The sequence below is a fragment of the Prionailurus viverrinus genome, chromosome F1, assembly GCF_022837055.1.
Source record: "Prionailurus viverrinus isolate Anna chromosome F1, UM_Priviv_1.0, whole genome shotgun sequence".
NCBI classification, from domain to species: domain Eukaryota; kingdom Metazoa; phylum Chordata; class Mammalia; order Carnivora; family Felidae; genus Prionailurus; species Prionailurus viverrinus.
Window position 1 is genome coordinate 29565521 of NC_062577.1, and position 21980 is coordinate 29587500.

Sequence of the window (21980 nt, forward strand, 5' to 3'; positions counted from 1 at the left end):
TTTTCTCCTTCTTTTTTTTTTCCTAACAGATACTAATTTTGTGTTGGGGAATGCCCAGATAGTGGACTGGCCTATCGTGTACAGCAATGATGGATTTTGCAAGCTGTCTGGCTATCACAGGGCGGAAGTGATGCAAAAAAGCAGTACCTGCAGGTATTTATGTTTGGGGTTGTTCTGTTGACCAGTCTATCCTGGTATTTTCTGGAAAAATAAAAATGGCTTACTTGGTGTGGGATTTGCCTTTCTCTCATGTAATGTTTATACGGGAATGTTTATAGTAATATTACCTCTAGTTCACGCAACATGCTGGGAAATCCAAGAAGCCTTAAAGCATGGTCTGTACAAAATGAGGGACTTGAAGTCACTGAGATGTGGGGGAGGGGTGCTAGAAAAACTTAGGAAAGTCATTTTCTTTATAAAACAGGAATTCAAAAGTTTGTGAGATGTTACATGATTTGAAAGATGATGAAATAAAATTAAATGAAAATGAAATAAAATTTTAGATGAGTAAATTAATTTTTTAAGATTTACTTATTTAGAGAGAGAGAGAGAGAGAGAGAGAGAGAGAGAGAGAGAGAGATTGAGAGAATCTCAAGCAAGCTCTGTGCTGTCAGCACGAATTGTGAGATCATGACCTGGGCTGAAACCAAGGGTCAGACACTTAGCTGATTGAGCCACCCAGACACCCCAATGATTAAATTAATTTAAAAAAATGCATGACTATTTGAGAAGAATCACTATGATGTTGGAAACAAGGACTTTGTTCATAGGGCTTTTCACCAGAAAAGGAGAAGAGAGCTAGGATTTTGTTGCCTTCTGAATCATTCTGTCACATCTCCGGCCACAACCTCAAAGACAGAGGCAAATGATGCTAACAGTGCACATAGCCTATACATTTGACCGGGTTACTAACCAGGCTGTACCCTTGAGCTGTGGTGCTAGAAACACTCTTTTCAAGCACCTTCACGGTGTGGAGCAGAGCAGAGCAAGCAGAGCAAGCAGAGTAGAGCCTTTCCCTGGCCGTGCCAGACGCCCCCCTGCACTTCCCTGGCAAGGTCTTGGCTCAGCACAGCCTTGGGCTTCTCTCACTCCTTGCCTTCTTCGGAGTCTTCCGTCTTCAGTGGTGTTTGCATTAAGTGGAATCGTTTTCCCAGACCTGCCAGATCAAGAAAGCAACTCCTCTCTGAAGGGTGGCAAAACCTGTCTGACACAGGCATAGTCTTTGGTTTGCATTTTGATGGTATTAAATCAGCCATGTAACTAGTTTGGTGAAAAGTATTAAATGCTTTGAAAATACCATTTTCTTATATTTTAGGTGTTTTGGGTCTGGGAAATGGGAAATGTAAGATTCCCCTTCTTCCCTCAAAGATTTGGAAATTATGACTCTTAAATACTGCAATAAAATTCTGTTATATTTGTGGTTCTCCTCATAAGCATCTACATCCATATCTGCGTCTACATCGGTATATACACATATACAATAGAAACAAATCGGGAGAGTTAGCTTCACTTTTTGGTGTGACTGAAGCAACGTTTCCTTCCCTTTCTTGCTTCTTATTGGCTATAATCAGACACTTAAGTTAGCCAACTTTTTTATGCACAACTGTAGGAAACGTATTTAATTCTCTGCAAGTGTCCCCTCCCTAACAATAAAGTAAACATGCCTTTGTGCTCACTATATTCCTAATGGCTCAGGAACCTCTTTTGCTTATTTCTTGCATTGTAGGCGTACGAAATCTAATGTCCAGGTAAAGGAAACTTATGGCTACCGTTATATTACAGTACATAAGACTGATGGAAGCTGGGAGTAATTATGGCACTTCGCTTATTTCAAGTCTCCATTTTACAGGGATTCATTTTACCTTGTGAAGGAAACTGCCAGCATGTATACCATCATGTCACGTAAATGGGGGTCACTTATCTAGCACATTAACTCAGAGAAAGCTAAAAAGGCAACTGCCTATATAAGATGGTCCCAGAGCTGCGTTTTTACCTCCTAGGAGAAGTCCTCTTGTTCTCAGGCAGGGCTAATTTAGTCTTGATCTAGCCATCTTTTTAAAGGTAATTCAACAAGCTCGGTTGTCTGTTTTCCTGATTCGTAGATGAAAAGCAGAGTGCTGCATGAGAGAAGCACAAGGTGAACCATAGATAATAATGTCTCCCAGTGGGCTGGGAAGGGACATAATAACACAAGTGACACAGAATTTATAAAGTCAACAGCTAGGGCACATTTTTTTTTATAGAGTGCTGGCAGGCGGAAGCCTACAGTAAGCTCAAGGCTGTTCCAGTATGAGGCCAAGCGAAGCATTGGAGTTGATGGTTGCCTCTGAGGTTCTTTGTAGCTCTGAAATTCTAAGATTCTGTGATTCAAGGCATCAGGAGGAAGTTGGATTGCATTCCACGTGCACAATTTTGGAAGATGGGATTGTTTAGGAACACAAGCCACTGCTTCCACATTACCTGAGATCCAGAGGCTGGGTGTTGGTGTCCTTCTTTTCTGGTCACATGCAGGCCTGAGGTGGTCAGGAGTGGCTTTTCCTGCCCCATTGAGAGATGGCTTTTGTCCTCTCCCATTTTGTTAGTGTCCCGTGCCATGGTTTACTCCACCTAGTTGGGGTGTGTCTTATTCCTAGAGGGACAAATCTTGGTCTTCAGACCATATTCATGGTGGGGCCCAGGAAAATGGACAGTCCTGGCAGTTTTCGGGCCTCTGCTGAGAACCAGTATTAGTCGGTAGGAATATCTACTATCTAGAGGTTTTCTCTAATTTTCTTCCATGTTACTTATCTCCACCACCCCCGCCCCGCCTTAGTCTACTTTTCTCCAAATGTGAGCAGTACTAAGAGTTACAGGATTTTATCATTTCAGTTTTTTAAACCTGGTGCTTTTTTGGGGGTGGGCTGGGGTGGGGTGGGTAGGAAACAGAGCTTCCCAGACAGTGGCTGAATCTTCTGTTTCTTTCCTCAGCTCTGCCTTAATGTTTAGAGCATCAAATTGCACCCTTTGGTGCAATTCTTTGGCTGATGAATTTCTGTGATTCTTTTCCCATTCTTTTGTTTATTTTGTTGGGAAGTAGAAGAGGAAAAATATATGGCCCACATTTATTCTGCCATCTTTCCTGGGAAGTTTCGCTGAGTTATATTTCTAAAATGCAAATCTGATTATGGAACTGTCTTGCTTCAAACCTCCCAGTGTTTGCTCCCTCCACCCCATTGCTTTCAAGATAAAGTTTAAATGACTTCACATGGCTTGTAATGCCATGTGCTCCTTCATGATTTGGTCTGTGCTTTTATTTCTATGTTATCTGTTGTGAAATCTCCCCACCTTGTGTATATTCCAGTCACACTGAATTGAACTACATTCAGGTTCCAGAATTAACCTCACTCTTAACCTCTGTGCCTTTGCATATGCTCTTCTTTTGCCTGGAATGCTTTTTCCCTTCCTCTTCTCATTAATTTCTACCTGCTCTTTAGATTTCATTTGCCTCTACCCTGGGAAGCCTTCACTGATCGCTCTGTGCCTGTATTCTGTAATTCTAAAAGTGTTGGTCATACTGTTTCCTGATCCACACTTTTCTGGGTGTCTTCCTTATTATACTGTTCATTTTGGGGGAGCAGTGGTAGAGTGCCAGTCACAGTTGAATTAGTGAAGCTTTCTTGATTAAATGAATGTTTCCATTTGTGTGTGTGTGTGTGTGTGTGTGTGTGTGTGTGTGTGTATGTGTTCATTTCACATATCACAGTGCTGGGTATAGGAAACATATTTAACATATGATGGTACAATAGTCAGTATTTGTGGAACTAACTTCAGCTTTTTGGTTGATTTGCAGTTTCATGTATGGGGAGCTGACTGATAAAGACACAATTGAAAAAGTTCGACAAACATTTGAGAACTATGAGATGAATTCCTTTGAAATTTTGATGTACAAGAAGAACAGTGAGTATTAAGACCATCCTGAACCATACCTTTATTTATGCACTTGGGATAGTAGAAGAGGTCCTGTTCCTTTGTTACTGTCTTGCATTTTCTTTTCCTCCATTAGCTGAGTGTTGTTACCTGAGGCTGTTGTGTCTGTTTTTTTTTGTTTTTTTTTTGTTTTTTTCAACGTTTATTTATTTTTGGGACAGAGAGAGACAGAGCGTGAACGGGGGAGGGGCAGAGAGAGAGGGAGACACAGAATCGGAAACAGGCTCCAGGCTCTGAGCCATCAGCCCAGAGCCCGGACCGCGAGATCGTGACCTGGCTGAAGTCGGACGCTTAACCGACTGCGCCACCCAGGCGCCCCAGTTGTGTCTGTTTTGAATAAAAGGTTTGGATTGCCGAGTTACCCTGATCCTTATGGAACATTTGAACTTGTCACCGACCAATTAAGACTTCTTGATCTCTTTTTTCTGCCAAGTTGGTGTTTTTTCCTGTATGGTGAGCTGTTGGCTCAAGGCATTTGTAGTCTTTAAGCCTTCTTGGGGGAAAGGAAGACGTGGGACAGTGACTCTGGCCAGATCCTCTTTTTATTTGTCTTCCGTAGTACCTAGCACAGTAGGTAACACCATCAGATGCCCTATTAGGTGAAGGGGATTAAGAGTACACTTATCTTGATGAGCACTGAGTAATATAGAGAATTGTTGAGTTACTATGTTGTATGCCTGAAACTAATATAACATTGTATGTTTATATTGGAATTAAAAAAAAAAGAGTTTCTGAATAGGGGAGGCTGAGGGGGTTGAGTGTCCCAACTTCAGCTCAGGTCGTGATCTCACAGTTCGTGAGTTCAAGCCCTGTGTCGGGCTCTCTGCTCTCAGCACAGAGCCTGCTTTGGATCCTTGTCCCTCTCACTCTCAGCCCTTGCTCTGCTCACATTCTCCTTCTCTTTCAAAAATAAATAAAACATTAAAAAAATACAGTTTCTGAATAGAGTTCTTCTCCTGATGACCCCAGCTTTCCATCAGAGACAGTATTAATATTCACAGTGGGGTGTTAATATGTATTTGTTTTTGCTACGATACTTCCTCAAAGTGTATTAATGAAGAATTTACATCAATAGCCATACACAGCTTAAAACTTGCTGTTCCTCTTAGGAGGTTTCCTGTTGAATGGGGATTAGCTATGTTAGAAGTATGGAAACGTGGGGCATGTGGTCATAGCAGAGCTGCAGAGATGTTAAATAGTATTTTGCTTTTGTTTTTAAAAAACAATTTTGTTTGTAAAGCATTCTGTTCTTTATGTAGGATTGAATGGTAGGTCATAGGTTCAATACAATGTTTCCCGTGTGGCCCAGATAGCACATGAAGATAAGTGTTTATTTTGGTGGCATTCAGAGTGATGCATTTTGCTCTGGAAAGCAAAGGGCACATGTTGCTTTTATCTAGAAGGTGCTGGGACTTTTCTTCAGTACTGCAAGTGTTGGATCAGCCAGCTGAGAGGACTGTTTGTTTGGTGGCCTGTGCTGGTGCTGATCTGAGAGACTGCCTCAGGGCATCAGTGAATCCAAGAGGGTTGTTCCTGTAGCTTTGATGCTAATGTGGCTCCTTGTTCCATCTCCCTCTTTCAGCCAGTAGGTCTTGTTCCTACCTCGCTATTAGGCAGGAGAGGAGTGGGGTGAAGACTGTGAATGGCTCTGTGCTGATGGGGAACACAACCCAAAGCACGAGCTCTTACAGGAGCACACTGGCCTTCTCCTCTGCACATGTGCCCTGAGCTAATGGAGTCAGTTCAAGGTTTTCCACACTGGGAGCCTTTCGTACGGAACAGTGTGGATTTCCCCTTGACACAGAATACCAATTGGGTAGGTGTATCACAAAAATAATGCTTTGCATTTATATTTTGCTTCAGAGTTTTCAACCTTCGTTAGACTATGCATTTAACTTGTTCAAATTGTATGTGTTTGGCACAGAAAGGAGAGAAAGGGGAACTTAATTTAAATGGAATCAGTGATTTCACTTGCTAGCCCCGTCAGGGGGTACGTACTCCAGATGGGGTATGCAATGGGAGGGGGGATGCTTGCTGTTCCCTCAGCTGCCTCCCGGGCTGAAGGCCTTGTATTGCGAGCATCTCATTGCACTGAGGGTGACTCTATACTTCAGGTAGACATGGCCCACATATGTGTGCCAATTAGTTCAACTATTGTTCTACCAAGGAATGAGCATCTCTTCCCTCCTTTCAGGTTGTGGTAGGCTTATTGAGAGCTGCGTGCCCGTCTCCAGCGGGGCACATCAGCCTAGCATGGGACTTTGCTTCCTGAGTGGTGGTAAGGAATTTTCAAGAGTAATTTGGTCATTTGAAGTTTTTACCTTACCCTTTGACTTCAGAAAATAAACTCTGTAGAAGGTATGATTCCACTCTATTTTAAAATGTTGATTCTCTAAGCCCCATATGGTAGGCATGGCTGATGTTATGGATATCCATTGTATAAGAAGTTAAATTCATTACTCAGGGTCATGTGGAGCCAGGACCTGGTTTCCAGTACTTGTTCCAAGGCCATTCTTCCAAGACTGGGACTATCTAACTGTGGGTACAAGGCAGGGCCACCATATATGGTTGTGCAGGCTACGCCCTACGTGGGGGAAGGGGGTGGCAACTGGAAACCAGCTTGTGGTTTGCGTGCCAAATCCTCCATGCACCCTAGCCTAGTGTTACATCTGTGCTGAGGGAGGAGCTTCTCTTTCTGATTTATACAAAAATGTCTAGAGGGCCAGTGGGGAGTTCCATAAAAGGCTAAGCCTGTATGTAAAACATGCAGCATGAAATGCAGATAGTGGTGGTTTCTTCCTAGGAACCTGTTCACCAGCCCTCTCCCCCCCCCCCCCCGCCCCAATCCCATCCTGTCCTAAGGAATTTAGAAACTTTAAATTATTTATTTAGCCTGGGAATTTTATATTTGTACTGAATTCTGTGCTTTTTTTTTTTTTTAACCGCTTTTTTATTGACCTGCTACTCTATGTCAGACACAGGCTTTATGCTAGGGATGTGGTTATGAAAAGACAGACACAGCCTCTGCCTGTACAACAGATGGTACAAAGCTCTAAGTGGTTTTTTATTGTTGTTTGTTTGTTTTTAATATTCATTTATCTTGGGGTGAGTGCAAGTGGGGAAGGAATAGAGAGAGAGGGAGAGAGGATCTGAAGTGGGCTCTGTGCTGACAGGCTGACAGCAGTGAGCCTGATGTGGGGCTCGAACCCATGAACTGTGAGATCATGACCTGAACCAAAGTCGGATGCTCAATGAACTGAGCCACCCAGGTGCCCCCCTCCTTTTTTTAAATACTTATTTCCTAAGTGTGTGTGTGTGTGTGTGTGTGTGTGTGTGTGTGTGTGTGTTGATGGTGACACCATTTGGAGGAGGTCACTGAACCCTAACTTAGGAGGGCAGGGAAGGAAGTCTTCCTAGCAGACAGGAAATGATGCAGAAACTGAGGGAGGGTGGGAGTTGGGCAGAGAGAAGGGCAAAGAGTAGCCAGGGCTGATGAAAGGCATGTGGTGAGAGCAAGCACTGAAGTTTCAAGAGACCCGAAGCAGGGCTTCTCAGACTTTGACATGCATAAGAAACCACCTGCACATTGCAGTGCTAGTTGTGGTCAGTAGGCCTGTGAAAGGGTCTGAGCCTCTGCTCCTAGGTGATGCTAGTACTGCTGTGCACGTATCACATGCTGCACAGCCAGGACAGAGGGCAGCTATAGTGAAAACTGACCTCCATGCCTACAGGGTGTGTCTCCTGCACAGCTGGATCCGCTGCACCCAGCACAGTGCCTGACACACAGCAAATGCTCCCCCCAAACTCATGGAGTAATTACATAAACATATACACTGAAAAGGGGTAACCATTGAGGCTGGAGGGGTTTGGAGGGACCAGGAACATAGGCACATTATAGAGTTTAGAATTCGCCTTAAGAACACTGGTTGAGAAAGAGGGTGGGGGTGAGGGGCGTTAAAAATATAAGCAGATTTACATTTTATAAAGATGACTCCAGTAGAGTGGGGGAGATGGAATGGAGCATAGGAAACTGGAGGTCGGGGACCCTCTTAGGAATGACTCCCCCCTCCCTTGACGAGATGGTTGCGGCCTGCTGGGGGAGGGAGGAAGAGGCAGTTATGAAGGAGAGAGGTCCAGGGATGTCTCCTCCAGGACTGAGTGTGGGGACTTCATCAGTAGTGCCCACTGACTGGCTCTCCCCTCCGTCTGCTTGGCCCCAGGTGGTGTCCAGGAAGTGGGAAGCACTGCGTTTCCTGTCAGGAACTCTACGTCTGACCTGAGGTAGAACATGCCCAGTATGTAGCAGAGGGCGCAGTTAAAAGAGATGCTGTATGAATGTTTGTTGAGTGACTTTGAAAGGGCTTGGTAGTTACCAAGAAACAGATGAGTGAAAGAAGCATTTGATTCAGAGAGAGGGTATCAGAGCTGAGGTGGGAGCAGCGTGGGGCTGAACTGACCAGTGATGCCCTCAAGGAGCAGACTGAACAGAAATGGGTGGGAGGAGAGGAGGGAGGAGACAAAATGTCTGGTTCAATAGACTGAAACTCTCAGCATTTTAAAGCAGTGTAGAATCCCACGGGAGAAAAGTCACCCCTGTTGAGATTTTTAGCTGTGAAATGTCATCATCTAGAAGAATTTATATTTTGTTTCTCTGATTTTTAAATTGAATCATTTTTACTATGAGAAACACATGAAGATATGAAGAAAAACAATTGCCCCAAAGACTCAGAGAAATACTACTATGCTATTAACGTTTTGGCGTGTTTAGGTTTTTCTTGCACATGATACATAATTGAGATTTTGATGTGTATTCTTTCTTTTTTTTCTCTTTCTTTCTTTCTTTCTTTCTTTCTTTCTTTCTCTCTTTCTTTTGAGAGCGTGCATGAATTGGGGGAGGGGCAGAGGGAGAGAGAGAATCTCAAGTAGGCTCTACACCCAGCATGGAGCACAACAGGGGGCTGTGGGATCATGACAGGAGCCGAAATCAAGAGTCGGAAGCTGAACTGACTGACCCACCCAGGCGCCTCTGACGTGTGTACAACTTGAAGTCATACATATATCAATCTTTTATCATAAAAATATCCTCATTAAAATTCCCCATAAATATAATTTAGAAAAGAATTTCATTAATACTTCTTCCATTGTTGGATATTTATGAGTCTCTAAACTTTATTAAACACAGTGCCAAAGTGGGTATCTTCATGTAAAGGTATTTATTGACATTCTGAAATATTTCCTAGAAGTTAAGAATTACACTGTCAGAGAATGTGAACTAAGGTTCCTGAGACACTTTGCCAAACAGTGTTTCAGAATTGAACCCATTCCCAAGTTCACTTGCAGATTTTGAGTCTGACTCATTGTACTACACCAGCACTGCAGTATAACTTTCAATTTATCAAATTGCCTACAATTAAATTTTTTTTGTTTAATGAGTATTTTTAATGCTAGTGAGACTGAAGTATTTTTTCCTATTTATCTTCCATTTAAAATGATCATTTCTTTGTTAATTGTTCAGTTTCTTTGCTCATATATTCTATTTAATTCTGGTGATTTTCTTATTGGCTTTTTTAGTAAACTCGTAATGAATTGCTTTTTTTCCCTCTCTCTCATTCTTTACTAGTATTTTCAAGGACAGCCTTGTAGAAAGAATCTTCTATTGATAAGCATTAATGTTTGTCCTACTTTTTAGGAATTGGGAGTAATTAGCAAAAGGCTTCCTGGTGTGCTTTGGAATGAATGTGTGGAATACTATTAAATATCTTCAAGGATGGATTATTTGAAAGATTTCTTTCTATCTGTTGGCCAGCCTGACGAACAAACCCAGTCATTTTAGTAGTGCTATGTGTTTTGTATTGTTACTTCACTCATTCACAGTATGTTGGATAATTTTGTTACAACAATGACAGTCATTAATGAACTCATTCAGTAAATATTTGGGGGGTCGCTCTTGTGCTAGGCACATAGTTTTTCCATTTTTCAAACAAGAAAATCATGAAGTATGAGCTCTGAGTGAAAGCAGGACACTCTGGGTAAGTCTCCACAGCATGTGACTGACCTCACAATTTGTGGTGTGGCAGGTGGCCTCATGTTTGAGACTTCTAGATCAGCTTCTCCATTAGAGAAGCTGAGGAAAAGGCTTCTTACTGTAGTTGTGCCAAGCCAGCAGGGAGAAGTTGCCAGCCAAATACTTATTGATTACCTACTGTAGGCCTATGGGTTTGAGCCAAAGAGATCCAGGTATAAGAAACTGACTCTGCCTTTAAGGAGGTTACAGTCTAGTTGTGGAGAAATCTAATAGAAAAACCATCATATTTTGCCCATTTTTCTAATGGATTGTCTTTCATTTATTCAGTGCTAGGAGCTCTTTATATGTAAGGGATATTGATTCAATGTTGAAAAATATTTTTCTTATTTAAACATGTTTTCTTTTTAATTATATTTTTTATACCATTTATAAGTAAAATGAATTTATGTCACTATTTTCCTTTATGGTTCTTTATATATGTTTATATATAAAGCTTTATATGGAGCTTTATATATGTTTAGGAAGCTCTTTTCCTTACCTAAATGATAAAAATATTCTTCCTTTTTTCCTTCTGGTACCTTTATAGCTATGTTAGAATATTTAAAACATTAGGGCGCCTGGGTGGCTCAGTCAGTTAAGCGTCCAACTTTGGCTCAGGTCATGATCTCATGGTCCGTGAGTTTGAGCCCTGCATTGGGCTCTGTGCAGACAGCTCAGCTCAGAGCCTGGAGCCTGCTTCGAATTCTGTGTCTCCCTCTCTCTGCTCCTCCCCTGCTCACACTCTTTCTCTATCTCTCAAAAAATAAACATTAAAAAAAATTTAAATTTAAACATTAAATATGTATTTTTATGTATTATGTGACGTAGCAATCTCAATTTATTTTCCACATTGCTTATTCAGTTGTCTCAGTTCTATGTACTAAAGAATTTAGCTCTTCCCTTCTAATTTCAAATGTCCTTTCCTTTTTTTGTTTATTTATTTATTTTGAGAGAGAGAGAGAGAGAGAGAGAGAGAGAGAGAGAATATGCATGCGAGGGAGGGGCAGAGACAGAGGGAGAGAGAGAATCCCAGTCTCCATGATGTCAGCGCAGAGCCCCATGTGGGGCTTGATCTCATGAACTATGAGATTGTGACGTGAGCTGAAATCAAGAGTTGGACGCTTAACCAACTGAACCACCCAGGGACCCTGAAGTGTCCTTTTCTTCTATGCTAGATTCTCACACATTTATGGGCTTGTTTCTCTCCTCACCTTTTCCAGGGGTCCTTTTGTAACTTATTAGCTATGTGAGTTTGATTAAAATGCTCTCCCACTTGGGTTCCCCATGTTTAAAATTGGGGGATAATGTAGTCGCAGTCCATCTCATGGTGGGGCTGTGAGAAATAAACCACAATGGGCTCCACTGTAAGCACTCAATGAATTAAATGAATGATATTATTGTTTTAAAGCCAGTGCGCATGGCTCTTAGTTCCTGTGCAGTTGACCTTTGAACAACGTGGGGTTAGGGGTACCAAACTGTCTCGCAAGTGTGAGTATAACTTTTTTTTTTAAAAAAGATTTTGTCAATTCCTTGGGTCTTTTTTTTTTTAAGCTTATTTATTCATGTAGAGAGAGAGAGAGAGAGAGCACGTGGGAGGGACAGAGAGAGACAGGGAAAGAGAGAATCCCAAGCAGGCTCCACAGCATCAGCACAGAGCCCGACAAGGTGCTCAGTCTTACAAATTATGACATCATGACCTGAGCCAAAATCAAGAGTTGGAGGCTTAACTGACTGAGCCACCCAGGTGCTCCTGGGTGTAACTTTTGACTCACCAAAAACTTAACTACTAATAGCCTATAGTTGACTGGAAGCCTTATCAATAACATAAATACTTAAAACATATTTTGAATGTTATATGTTCAAAGATTTCTTGACTACTAATAGCCTATAGTTGACTGGAAGCCTTATCAATAACATAAATGGTTAAAACATATTTTGAATGTTATATGTCTTATACACTGTTTTTTTTTTTAATTTTTTTTTCAACATTTATTTATTTTTGGGACAGAGAGAGACAGAGCATGAACGGGGGAGGGGCAGAGAGAGAGGGAGACACAGAATCAGAAACAGGCTCCAGGCTCTGAGCCATCAGCCCAGAGCCTGACGCGGGGCTCGAACTCCCGGACCGCGAGATCGTGACCTGGCTGAAGTCGGACGCTTAACCGACTGCGCCACCCAGGCGCCCCTTATACACTGTATTTTTAAAGTAAGCTAGAGAAAAGAAAATGTTACAAAAAATCATAATGAAGAGAAAATACATTTACCAAAAAAATACATTTATAGACAATATATTTACAGAGAAAAAATTGGAGTATAAGTCGATGTGCGCAACTCAAACCTGTTTTGTTCAAGGGTCAGCTGTGGTAGATGGTCCTTGTCACTATTTTTCTTTCAAAAAATTTCAAAGATTTCTTGGCCCTTCTTCTGCTTTATTTTTCTACTTGAATTGAATTTCAATTCATCAACTCCGAGAAAAACAAACAAAAAAAGAACAACTGAGATTCTGATTGAAATTCCATTAAATTTATATATTAAACAGGGAGGTTTGACATCTTACAAAATTGAATCTTCTCATCTACAAACAGTGTAACTCTCTCCATTTATTTAAGCTTTGTGTTTTGCTCTTCAATCAAATTTGAATTATGGTGAGGCTTAAGCATTGATTTTTCTAGTTTTTCCCTCATGTTTGAGAGTGGCCCTCTTTCTCAGAACAGGTAGAGGCAGCTTTGGAGTTTCATTAAACACCTTGAGATACATTCTCTTTTGAGTCATTTAAACACCTCTGTGAGGTGAGATTGAACATTTCAATCTTACCGGCAAAGAATTTAAAAGGAAGGGAGGAACGTATCAGACATGTGTGTAGTTTTACTGAATATAAAGTAATTCTATTATCCCTACTTTGCAAATGAGGAAACCAATTCTAAGAGTTTAAGGTGACATGGCCAAAGTGTACAATAAACTAAGAGATAGGGCTCAAACCCTGGGTTTGGGAATCCCAATCAGATGTTCTAATGGCCAGTAGCCACTGCTTCCCCCTGGTGTTCTCTCATACTCTCTGTATTTGTTATTTATCTCAGTGAAGGTGACCTGAGACCAATTGGTCTGTTTCCTGGGGCAGCTGCCATGCCCTGGTCTAGTTTCTGGATCTATCTGAATGGCTCATGCAGCCATTCCCATGAGCCAGTGATAGTGGCTTGGTCAATTCTGTTGCTGTTGAATATGGCCTGGCTGCCTGGTTACAGAGAGTACCTGGGAGGAGGCCCAGGGTAGGAGGAAGCCTGATGGAGGCCAAAAAGTCCCTTGTACATCTGAGCCTTGCTGTTTTGTTATCTGACTTCTGGGGTTGAGAAACACTATAGCCAGGTCAAGTTGTCAGGTTCATTACTCCACGACCCAAGGGAGCTAGTAAAGGATGAGAATCACAGAGTGACCAGGAGGAGGGGCCTACCCCGGGGCTGCCCTTCCACTTGCACTTTCAGCCAGGAAAGACCTGCTGTCCCAGCAGCAGCTGCCTTTGCCATCAGCCTTTGCTGTTTTTCCTAGATTTGTGCATTGATCTTCCTTTATTTATTATTCACCCTTTGTCCTTTTACAGAAACAGGACATCAAATACTTGCTTTTCCCGATTTTTCCACTGTAGCCACTTGGGTGCAGAGGCAGAATTTTCCTGATTAACCTCATCTCCCTGATTTTGTGACTGTATGTGTGAATATTTGTGCATGCATTGCTTCTCTTTATCTTGGTGGAAAGAATCCTACTCCAGAATCTGGGCTCTAGGAGAAATCCCTGGCCTCTGCCTCCAGGAAGCTCCTGAATATCCTTGGGGGCATCCAGAGGGATGGAAGAGAAACTGAGTGGGGCTCCAGGGTCTGGACAGCCTATGTTCACTTGAAGCAACTGTTTCATATATTGAGACTTAGAGTAACGTTTCACTAGTCAAAAATGCTTTGCTCTTATGATTAAAAGGTTGGAATTACTGTTCTGTGGCACCTAGGTGCGACTCATGTTCTCTTTTGAAAGAATTTCAGAAATAAAAATTTAAGCCCATTCTTCTTGCTTTCCTAGATTTTGTAGGGAATGATAATTTGGGAGAGAGGAAGTTCTGAATGACTGTGAAGACACTGGAAGTAGGATTTATTTCTTTGAAACTCAGCAGGCATTCTTAGAGTTCCTACCCTGACAAGGTTGTTGGTTTTCACAACTCCAGAATGGTGCCTCCTGGAGTTGAGCCATGTAATGGCCTAATGGGATCCTATGAAAGCATTGCACTAGATGCCATTTAAATAGGGGTGCAGGGAGATAAGACAGCGGCAGTATTTCAGATATCTTGCTCCACAGTGGATTATGGTCGAATTAAGGGAAGAGTCCTCAATTGTTAAAGTTGGAAGGGGGCCAACTCATAGCACTTTCTTTCCCTGCCTGTGATCAGAACCAATCAAGAGAGATATAGGAATCAGGCAAATGGAGGTTAAAATATCACTTTTAAGACCAGTAAAGCTGATCCTAGAGAATGTAGTTGATGTCTGTGTTCAAGTAAAGTTTCTAAAAGTGAATTCTAGAATCAGACAGACTTACCCACCCAACACAGGTAGCACTGGAGAACCACAGGCTTCTACCAGTCATCCCCTGCCTTTTTGACTTCTCCCCTACCATCTATAGAATGGGGACACAGAGCAGAATGCAGATTCATCTCTAAGAATGCAGATGTGGAGAAGTGGTTGAGCTAACATATCCAGTTCTTGACCCCAAAATTACCAACCCAGGGAAAAGACTCAAGAGTTCCTTTGAAAGATGTCTCTCCACGAGGAAACACGGGATCAGGGAATAGGTTTCCTCTCTCAACAAGCCCAACTGATCAGCTTGAGATGAACTCTAATGCAGTGAATACTGACTATGGGAAGTTTTGGTATGAGATTCATATTTATTTACTGAAAAGAAATGATAAGGATAGCATGTGTTTACTCAGGGAACATTTCTGGAGGAAACATTGGGCACGGTTTGGTGGAGAAAAGCACACAGCCTTAAACAGTTTGACATGTAGAAATGGGGAGAGTCCGGGGTGCCTGGGTGGCTCAGTCGGTTAAGCGGCTGACTTCGGCTCAGGTCATGATCTCGCGGTCCATGAGTTCGAGCCCCGCGTTGGGCTCTGTGCTGACAGCTCAGAGCCTGGAGCCTGTTTCAGATTCTGTGTCTCTCTCTCTCTCTGACCCTCCCCCGTTCATGCTCTGTCTCTCTCTGTCTCAAAAATAAATAAACGTTAAAAAAAAATAAAAAAAAAAGAAATGGGGAGAGTCCAAGATGAGCTTGAACTCTAGCAAAGTGAAAAAGTCCTCCCAGCATGACTAATACAGTGGGGCTCTCATGATCTGGTTGATATGGGCTAACGTCATCAATCCCAAGAGTCATAAATGGAATATAAAGATTAGATGGCACAGTTCCAACTGGAAAAGTTCACAGGCATTAGGCCCAGCTGACACAGTGCAGTGGATGGCCCATAGGTGGTGGCTGGGAAGGCCGTGGTTCCAAGGATTCCAGCAAGATTGAGGCTTCTGGGGTTAGACCTCACGAGTGGGGGAGGGCCTCTCATCTGATTCCTTACTGGTTTGATAAATTCACATTGTTTTCTGGTTTACCATCTGAAAAAACTTGCTTAAGTTTTTTTTTGTTTTTTGTTTTTTGTTTTTTTTAGAGCAGAAAGAAAATGGTTTTTTGATTTGTTTGCTTTTTGTCTTACCAGCTAGGATATAATGGAGAACTGTGGGTGTATAAGTTCACTTGATGTGACACTTTATTCTGAGGTTTCTGTTGCTTAATTGAAAATGGTTTAAAACCCACAGGTTCTGAGCAGGGGACTGGGAAGAATAGTAACAGACCTTTCAAAAACAGTAGGGATTTCAAAGGCCATATTCTTCTTGATTTTGGAATGCTGTATGTGATTTTTGTATGGTGGATTTTTCTTTTGAAACACATTTTTCTTAGGGTGACCTTATAACCTATTTGTCTTCTATAAGCATCCAGAAACAGGCAGCCGAAAATTATGGAAAGGGAAAATGGACAGAGGATTAAAATTAACTATGGATGATTATATAGATTAAGATCAGGATTTAAAGAGAATATATTCCCATATGATCTATTTGCTGCCTGTTTGTATATTTTATGGTTATTTATACTTCCATGTGAATAAGTGGTATAGCCAGTTTTGTAAAGCTAATGTCAATCAGAGACGTCTCTCTGTCCATGTCATAGGATAGAGTTTGCTGTGATTGCCAGCAGAGACCCAGGTACCTCTTGGGGGTTTATTTCCATCTCCAAGATTCAGTGAGTTGTTTGCTTGTTATCTTCTTAAAGTAAAATAATATATGTAGAATGCTGAACACCATGCCTTCTCTAATTCTTAACATATTACTTATTGTATTTTAACTTGAAAATGGTTATAAAATAGCATGTAAAGTTTTATCCCAGTTATGCAAAATTCAGCCAATAGTTATTAAGTTATTTCCCAGATGCTGTTTAAGGACCTGGGGTATGAGAACTAGGTAGGGAAGAACCTACCATTTCTTTGTGTCTCATTAATTTTTGCATCAGAGAGTTGATTGGTGTGGCTTGCTGTGATGTCCTCTATAGTCCACCCACCTCTATATGTCCGCCCACCTTCTCCTTGTGTAGATTAGGGCAGTGCTTTGGAAGACCTCATTTATCCCCCATTTTCACTCAGGAATAAGGATTGGAAGTTAAAACACATTTGTTGAGCTTCCTAAAGCACTAATATAATCACAGCCTAAACCACCTAGAAACCTCCTTTTTGAGGGAGCCTATGCTGGGAGAATCATCGTGGTGGTTCTCCTCCTTCTTCAGTGCGTTGTCACCTGCCCCATTGTATTGGACCTTTTGGATCTTTATTTTTGGGAGAGAGACTTAGAAATATACCTTTTTGGCCCATGGTTGATTGAGCATGTGAGTCAAACTGATGGATTCCCAAACTGGATTTTGACAGTAGGGCCTTTTAGCAATGGAAATTGGAGTTTGCGTGGTGTGCTGTCCATAGTTGGCAATGCCCATTGCCATGGTCCATAGGACCATTGTTGGTCCCTACTGTTTACTTGTCCACTGCATGGTCTAAGGCAAGTATGTAGGCTTCTGTACCTTAGTTCCTTCCGTAAGATCAGGAGGTTCTCGACCCATTTTCTAATCATTTTGCAAGGGTTAAGTGATCTATACTTACAAAATTATTTGAACTAAAGAAAATCCCTGCCAAATAGTCACCATGAAAGTTTTTTATTCCAGCAAGAAGAGGAATTAATGGTATGATATCCCAGCACCTAAAGGAATGAGACCATTCAAAAATGAATTAATATATGTACCTATTCATTTCCAAGTCTTTATTCCATAGCCCCTCACATGAAAATGAAAATTACTGACCGACCTTTTGATGTCTCTTTCAGGGACACCTGTGTGGTTCTTTGTGAAAATTGCTCCAATTCGAAATGAACAGGATAAAGTGGTTTTATTTCTTTGCACTTTCAGTGACATAACAGCTTTCAAACAGCCCATTGAGGATGATTCATGTAAAGGTTTGTAATTCTGATTTGTACAAAAACATTTATGCCTCCCCCCCCCCCCCCGTGGTGTGTCTCCCATTACGGAGAATTTGAGGTTGCCAAGGCAATCTCTGCACAAAGATCAAGATTTAAACTCAGATTTGTGTTGGGTAAAGCACTGTATCATTCTGGAATGTATTAAGCGGGAGAAGGGGAGGAGAAAAAAAAACAACTTTGTTTAGGAAAGCATTTGAATCAATTTTATACCTTTTGTAGCTTAACCCTTTCCAGTAAAGGTTAGACAGAAGAAGGTAGTTGGGCATCTTTGGTATCAGCGGAGTCTTTTTAGGTGTTCCCAGGACAGATCTCAGTCATGTAAATGAGGCAGTAAATGGCCACATTCATCTTGTATATAAACTTTGTTAGATTTGACTGACATCTCTCCCTCTGTGGTTGATGGAGCTATGTCTGTGGCTGGTGAATTCATTGGAAACATGGTATTAATGAGGCCAGGGTCTTGAGTAGCCTTTCCATATGGGTCGTTTGATCAGCTTGTGACCACAGATTTTAGTGCTCACTTCAGCCATATCACATGCACGTATTGTTTGAATAATACTGGGGGCCAAGGAAGGAAATGGCTCAGGATTTCTAGAACATGTATATGCTTGAAGAGGTTCCACTAATCAGATGTACAAAAGATGGCTTGTGATTCCCAGAGGTTTGGGATTAGGGGGTGTCACAGCCCTCTCTTCCATCCGTCTTCTCACATGCACACGAGACAGTCAGGAGGCCGTCAGCTCTTGTTTGTTGCAGTGCTTCTTGGCTCTGTGGCTGATTTTCCAGCTCTCTCTGAGAACTCTGCTCCTTGCGGTTTCCCAAGATGCAGCAGAGAGATGCTAGAAGGGCCTGGGCAAGAGTGAAACTGACAAAATTGTGATTGTTAAAATGTGCCTTAGAGGAGGAAAGAAAAAAACATTATGTGGGTGCTGAATCCTCTAGCACATGTGGATGCTCACATTTACAGAGTTCAGAGCACAGTCCTGTGTAGACCAGTGCATCCTATTTTTTTAAACTGATAACGATAACCCAGTAAATCGATTTTAGCCTGCCTTTTGATTTTAAGACGACTGCAGATGTCAAGTTTCTCGGCCAGTTCCTCAGCCTCCTGCAGTCTCCTTTTTCTCCTGCAGATCTGTGATTCCCTGATTCCTAGTTTCTGACTTGAAGATTCCTCAGTGCAACAGGGATTACACGGTGATAGACTCACTCATGATTAAGGGTCACCCTTCTGTCCTCCAGAAACGCCATTGGCTTTTTTTAACTGAATAAACTCATAGATCCTGTTTTAAAGGCAGTCAGATATTTTGACATTTGCTTTTGCAAGTTTTCTCTTAAATCTTTAAAGTAACGTGATTTGGTTGAGTCAGCACACTTGCGTTTCACCACCACTGGAACATTTTTGGGTGACATGCAAGTATTGTTTAGTAGGAAAGACATACCCAACAGAGAATGTGCCACCTGGGTGTCTGCATTTGGTTCTTATGAAACGTGAAAGAAGAGATAAAAACAGTGACGCGGTGAGGCTCACCTAGGTTTATTTTCCAGGAGTAAAAAATGCTCTACTTCACTTAACCTGCCTCAATGATGCATTTCCTCGCTGATGAGAGTTTTGGTACGTGCACACGCACCCACCTTAGTGCTCCCTGCAGGAACGCTGCTAGTGGATCATCCTTAATGTCTCCTCCAAGACGTGACTTTGTAAGCCTGTACATTTTAAATGCCATGATGGGTATGTTTAGACACTCCCACTTATATGTCACTGTGGCCCTGGCTGACGTTGATTTGGTAGTCCACTTGGGACAAGGTCAAATTTTATATTAGTCCGTTTACGATAGAAGAGCATGACAGTTCTCCAGGCCTTGTTAGTTGTAAGTCTATAAACTGAAATTCTGGCTGCAAGGATCAAATCTAGGAAAACACACTGCTGTGTAGCTGGATTGTTCTCCTGACTTGACATTTCTTCTTGGATGTGCTCTCACATTGAGAGGCTCTGGCAGGTCCAACTGGGTTTTCAGTACAGCACCTCAGTCAGCCATAAGAGTCTCAGAAGTCTTGCTGACCCAGGCTTGTTTAGAATTCACTTTTGAGATGGAATGGAAGGGTGGATTATCCCAAACCCCAGAAATCCCCAGATAATTGCTCTTTGGCATAGCAGCACAAGATGTTTCCCAACATCAGATTAGTCTTCTTTTTAGTCAACTGTGCTCAAATTGTCTTTAAAGTGACTTTATTTTCTCTAACTTTGGGGCTTGGGAGTGGGATAAGTGCATCCAGTAGTGACACGAGAAAGCCACTTGGTGCCTAACATTTTCCCAGAAACACTCCACAAAGTGGTAAACACACAGGGTAATCTTCAGTGGACTATTTTAGCATCTGACACAACGTAACTCCCTTTTGGCGAGTGATTGGGCCACCCCAGACCCCCTTTCCTTTAGTGTATCAGTTCTCAAGCTCTTTTTTATGAATCATCTGGGCCCCTGGACTTCCTTATCTCTTTTCTGTCCATCTTTTGACTACTTCCTTTGCTCTCTGACAAAAGGTGTCCGCAGGACCTTCCTTTGGACAGAAAATACAAGTCGAGCTAGGTTTGCTGTTTGGTAGCAGCTCTGGGGTGTGTGTATATGTATTTGAAGTCAGAATGACAGAGTAGATGGGAATTCTTGGCTGAAATGAGAATGGAATCTCTCACTTTTCTGTTATTATGGATAATTGGTAGTGGGGCTGCAGGACATTTTTCTCTGTCCTATTCTCGCTTCTCAGCTGGGAGGCTTGGGCAAGTGGGTAGAGAAGAGTTCGATGGTAAGGCTCAGGGTTTGCTCTCTGCATTGCTCCCCAAAGGATGAGGATGGATTACCCCTCTTGTTTTGTCTCTTACTCCACCAAATAGTCTCACACTGAAGGAGCAAATTCATTTTCAGAGACCCACAAATTTAGTGCTACATAGTTAAACTTGAGCCAGATTCAGATAAAGTAAAGGAATGTAAAACTCCAGAGGAGATTTTCAAAGGCCAAAGACTGAGAATATTCAGGGGTGAGGCCTCTGGCAAGCTGCTGTAACTGCTGATCTGTCCGTATGTCTTCCTGTGGGATATTCGTGAGGCACTCTTGGGAAAGAAACCGGGCAGTGGATACCAGCCACAGGTGCATTTGGCCCCTTCAGTATTAACATTTTATCCCTCTGCCCTTAGGATGATGGAAAGGTGATGATTTAGTGGCTGCTCCTCGAAGAAGCCACCCTAGATTTTTGGTTGTTTCTATAGTGATAGGGAAAAGACCAGGGGAGGAAGACTTGAGGGTGCTTGGGCAGTGTCCACACTGACTGTCCATCTTGGTCCTCAGTGTCTTCTGTGCTCTTGTGTATGTTGGGTTATGGCACAAGCTCCTCTAAGAGAATCTGTGACTCTGCAGATTAGGGCAAGCTTAGCCTCGCAGCCTCCCCACTGAGGTCAGGACACCTACAGCCATCTCCTCTTCAACTTCTACTCAAAGTGACTTGGCATGATTTCCCAGGGGAGGAGCCTATATGTCTGCCTTTTCTTGTATCCCTGGACTTCTCCTTGGACGAGCTGGAATTTCATCTCACCCCAGAGTCATCTCTTCTTCTGGCCTAGGGAAACACAGGGCTTTGTGGGCTAAAGAAGCCTAGTGGGGGGCTTACCCCAGTTAAAACCAGTAGCCATTGTGTAGTCAAGGAAGGGGAAAATAGTTGCCCTTACTAAGAATGGAGAAAAGACCTAGTAAGTGCTTTTTAGCTGATTGCTGGATTACATATTGTGTTCCCTTTCTTCTATCCTTCTTCTCCCGTCATGCCTCCTCTTCCCTTCCTGCCCACCCCCTCTCACCCCAAAGACATACAGTAAGTGTGTGTGCTGAAGAGCTAGAGGTCTGCCTAAGGCAGAGGGGAGTGTACAAAGGAAGGAGTGAGCTGTTCTGCTGGTGGTAGGGCAGGGTCCCGGAAAGGTTCCCTTAGGAGGAGTCGCCTTAGTTTCCTCATGGAAAATGACCATTGGATTTCCCCCAAGGAAGATTGTCTTGAGCTAGGTTCTCATTGGGTTGTCTCCTCCCATTTGTCCTTTTGGACAACAGGAGCTCTGTTGTTTTCAGGAATGTTTCTCCTGATGGCTTTGGTCCAAATTATACAAGGTATCTTCCATAAAATCCATTTGCTCCTCTTATGTGTTTTTAATCTCATTGCATGGCTCTCACCCTAGTCACCCAAATTGGGAACCCAGAGGCTGCCTGGATTGCCACAGTATTGTCCAGGCATGCAGAGTCTCTTGCCTGGGGTCCTAACTGGTCTTTTATCTATCAACCTTGTTTTTTATTTTTTTTAAATGTTTTAATTTATTTTT

The 21980-nt window shown here is 42.3% G+C and overlaps 1 protein-coding gene across 3 annotated transcripts in view; it reads left to right on the forward strand.

Annotated features, from left to right (window-relative positions):
• KCNH1 (potassium voltage-gated channel subfamily H member 1) overlaps positions 1 to 21980 on the forward strand; it is a 479177-nt gene that overhangs the window by 117602 nt on the left and 339595 nt on the right. For all 3 annotated transcript variants that reach the window (XM_047840386.1, XM_047840385.1, XM_047840384.1), the window contains 3 exons: positions 30 to 153; positions 3830 to 3936; positions 17473 to 17601. In XM_047840386.1, the coding sequence (XP_047696342.1) occupies positions 131 to 153; positions 3830 to 3936; positions 17473 to 17601 (259 nt within the window). In that variant the 5' untranslated portion in view covers positions 30 to 130. The remainder of the gene's footprint in view (positions 1 to 29; positions 154 to 3829; positions 3937 to 17472; positions 17602 to 21980) is intronic.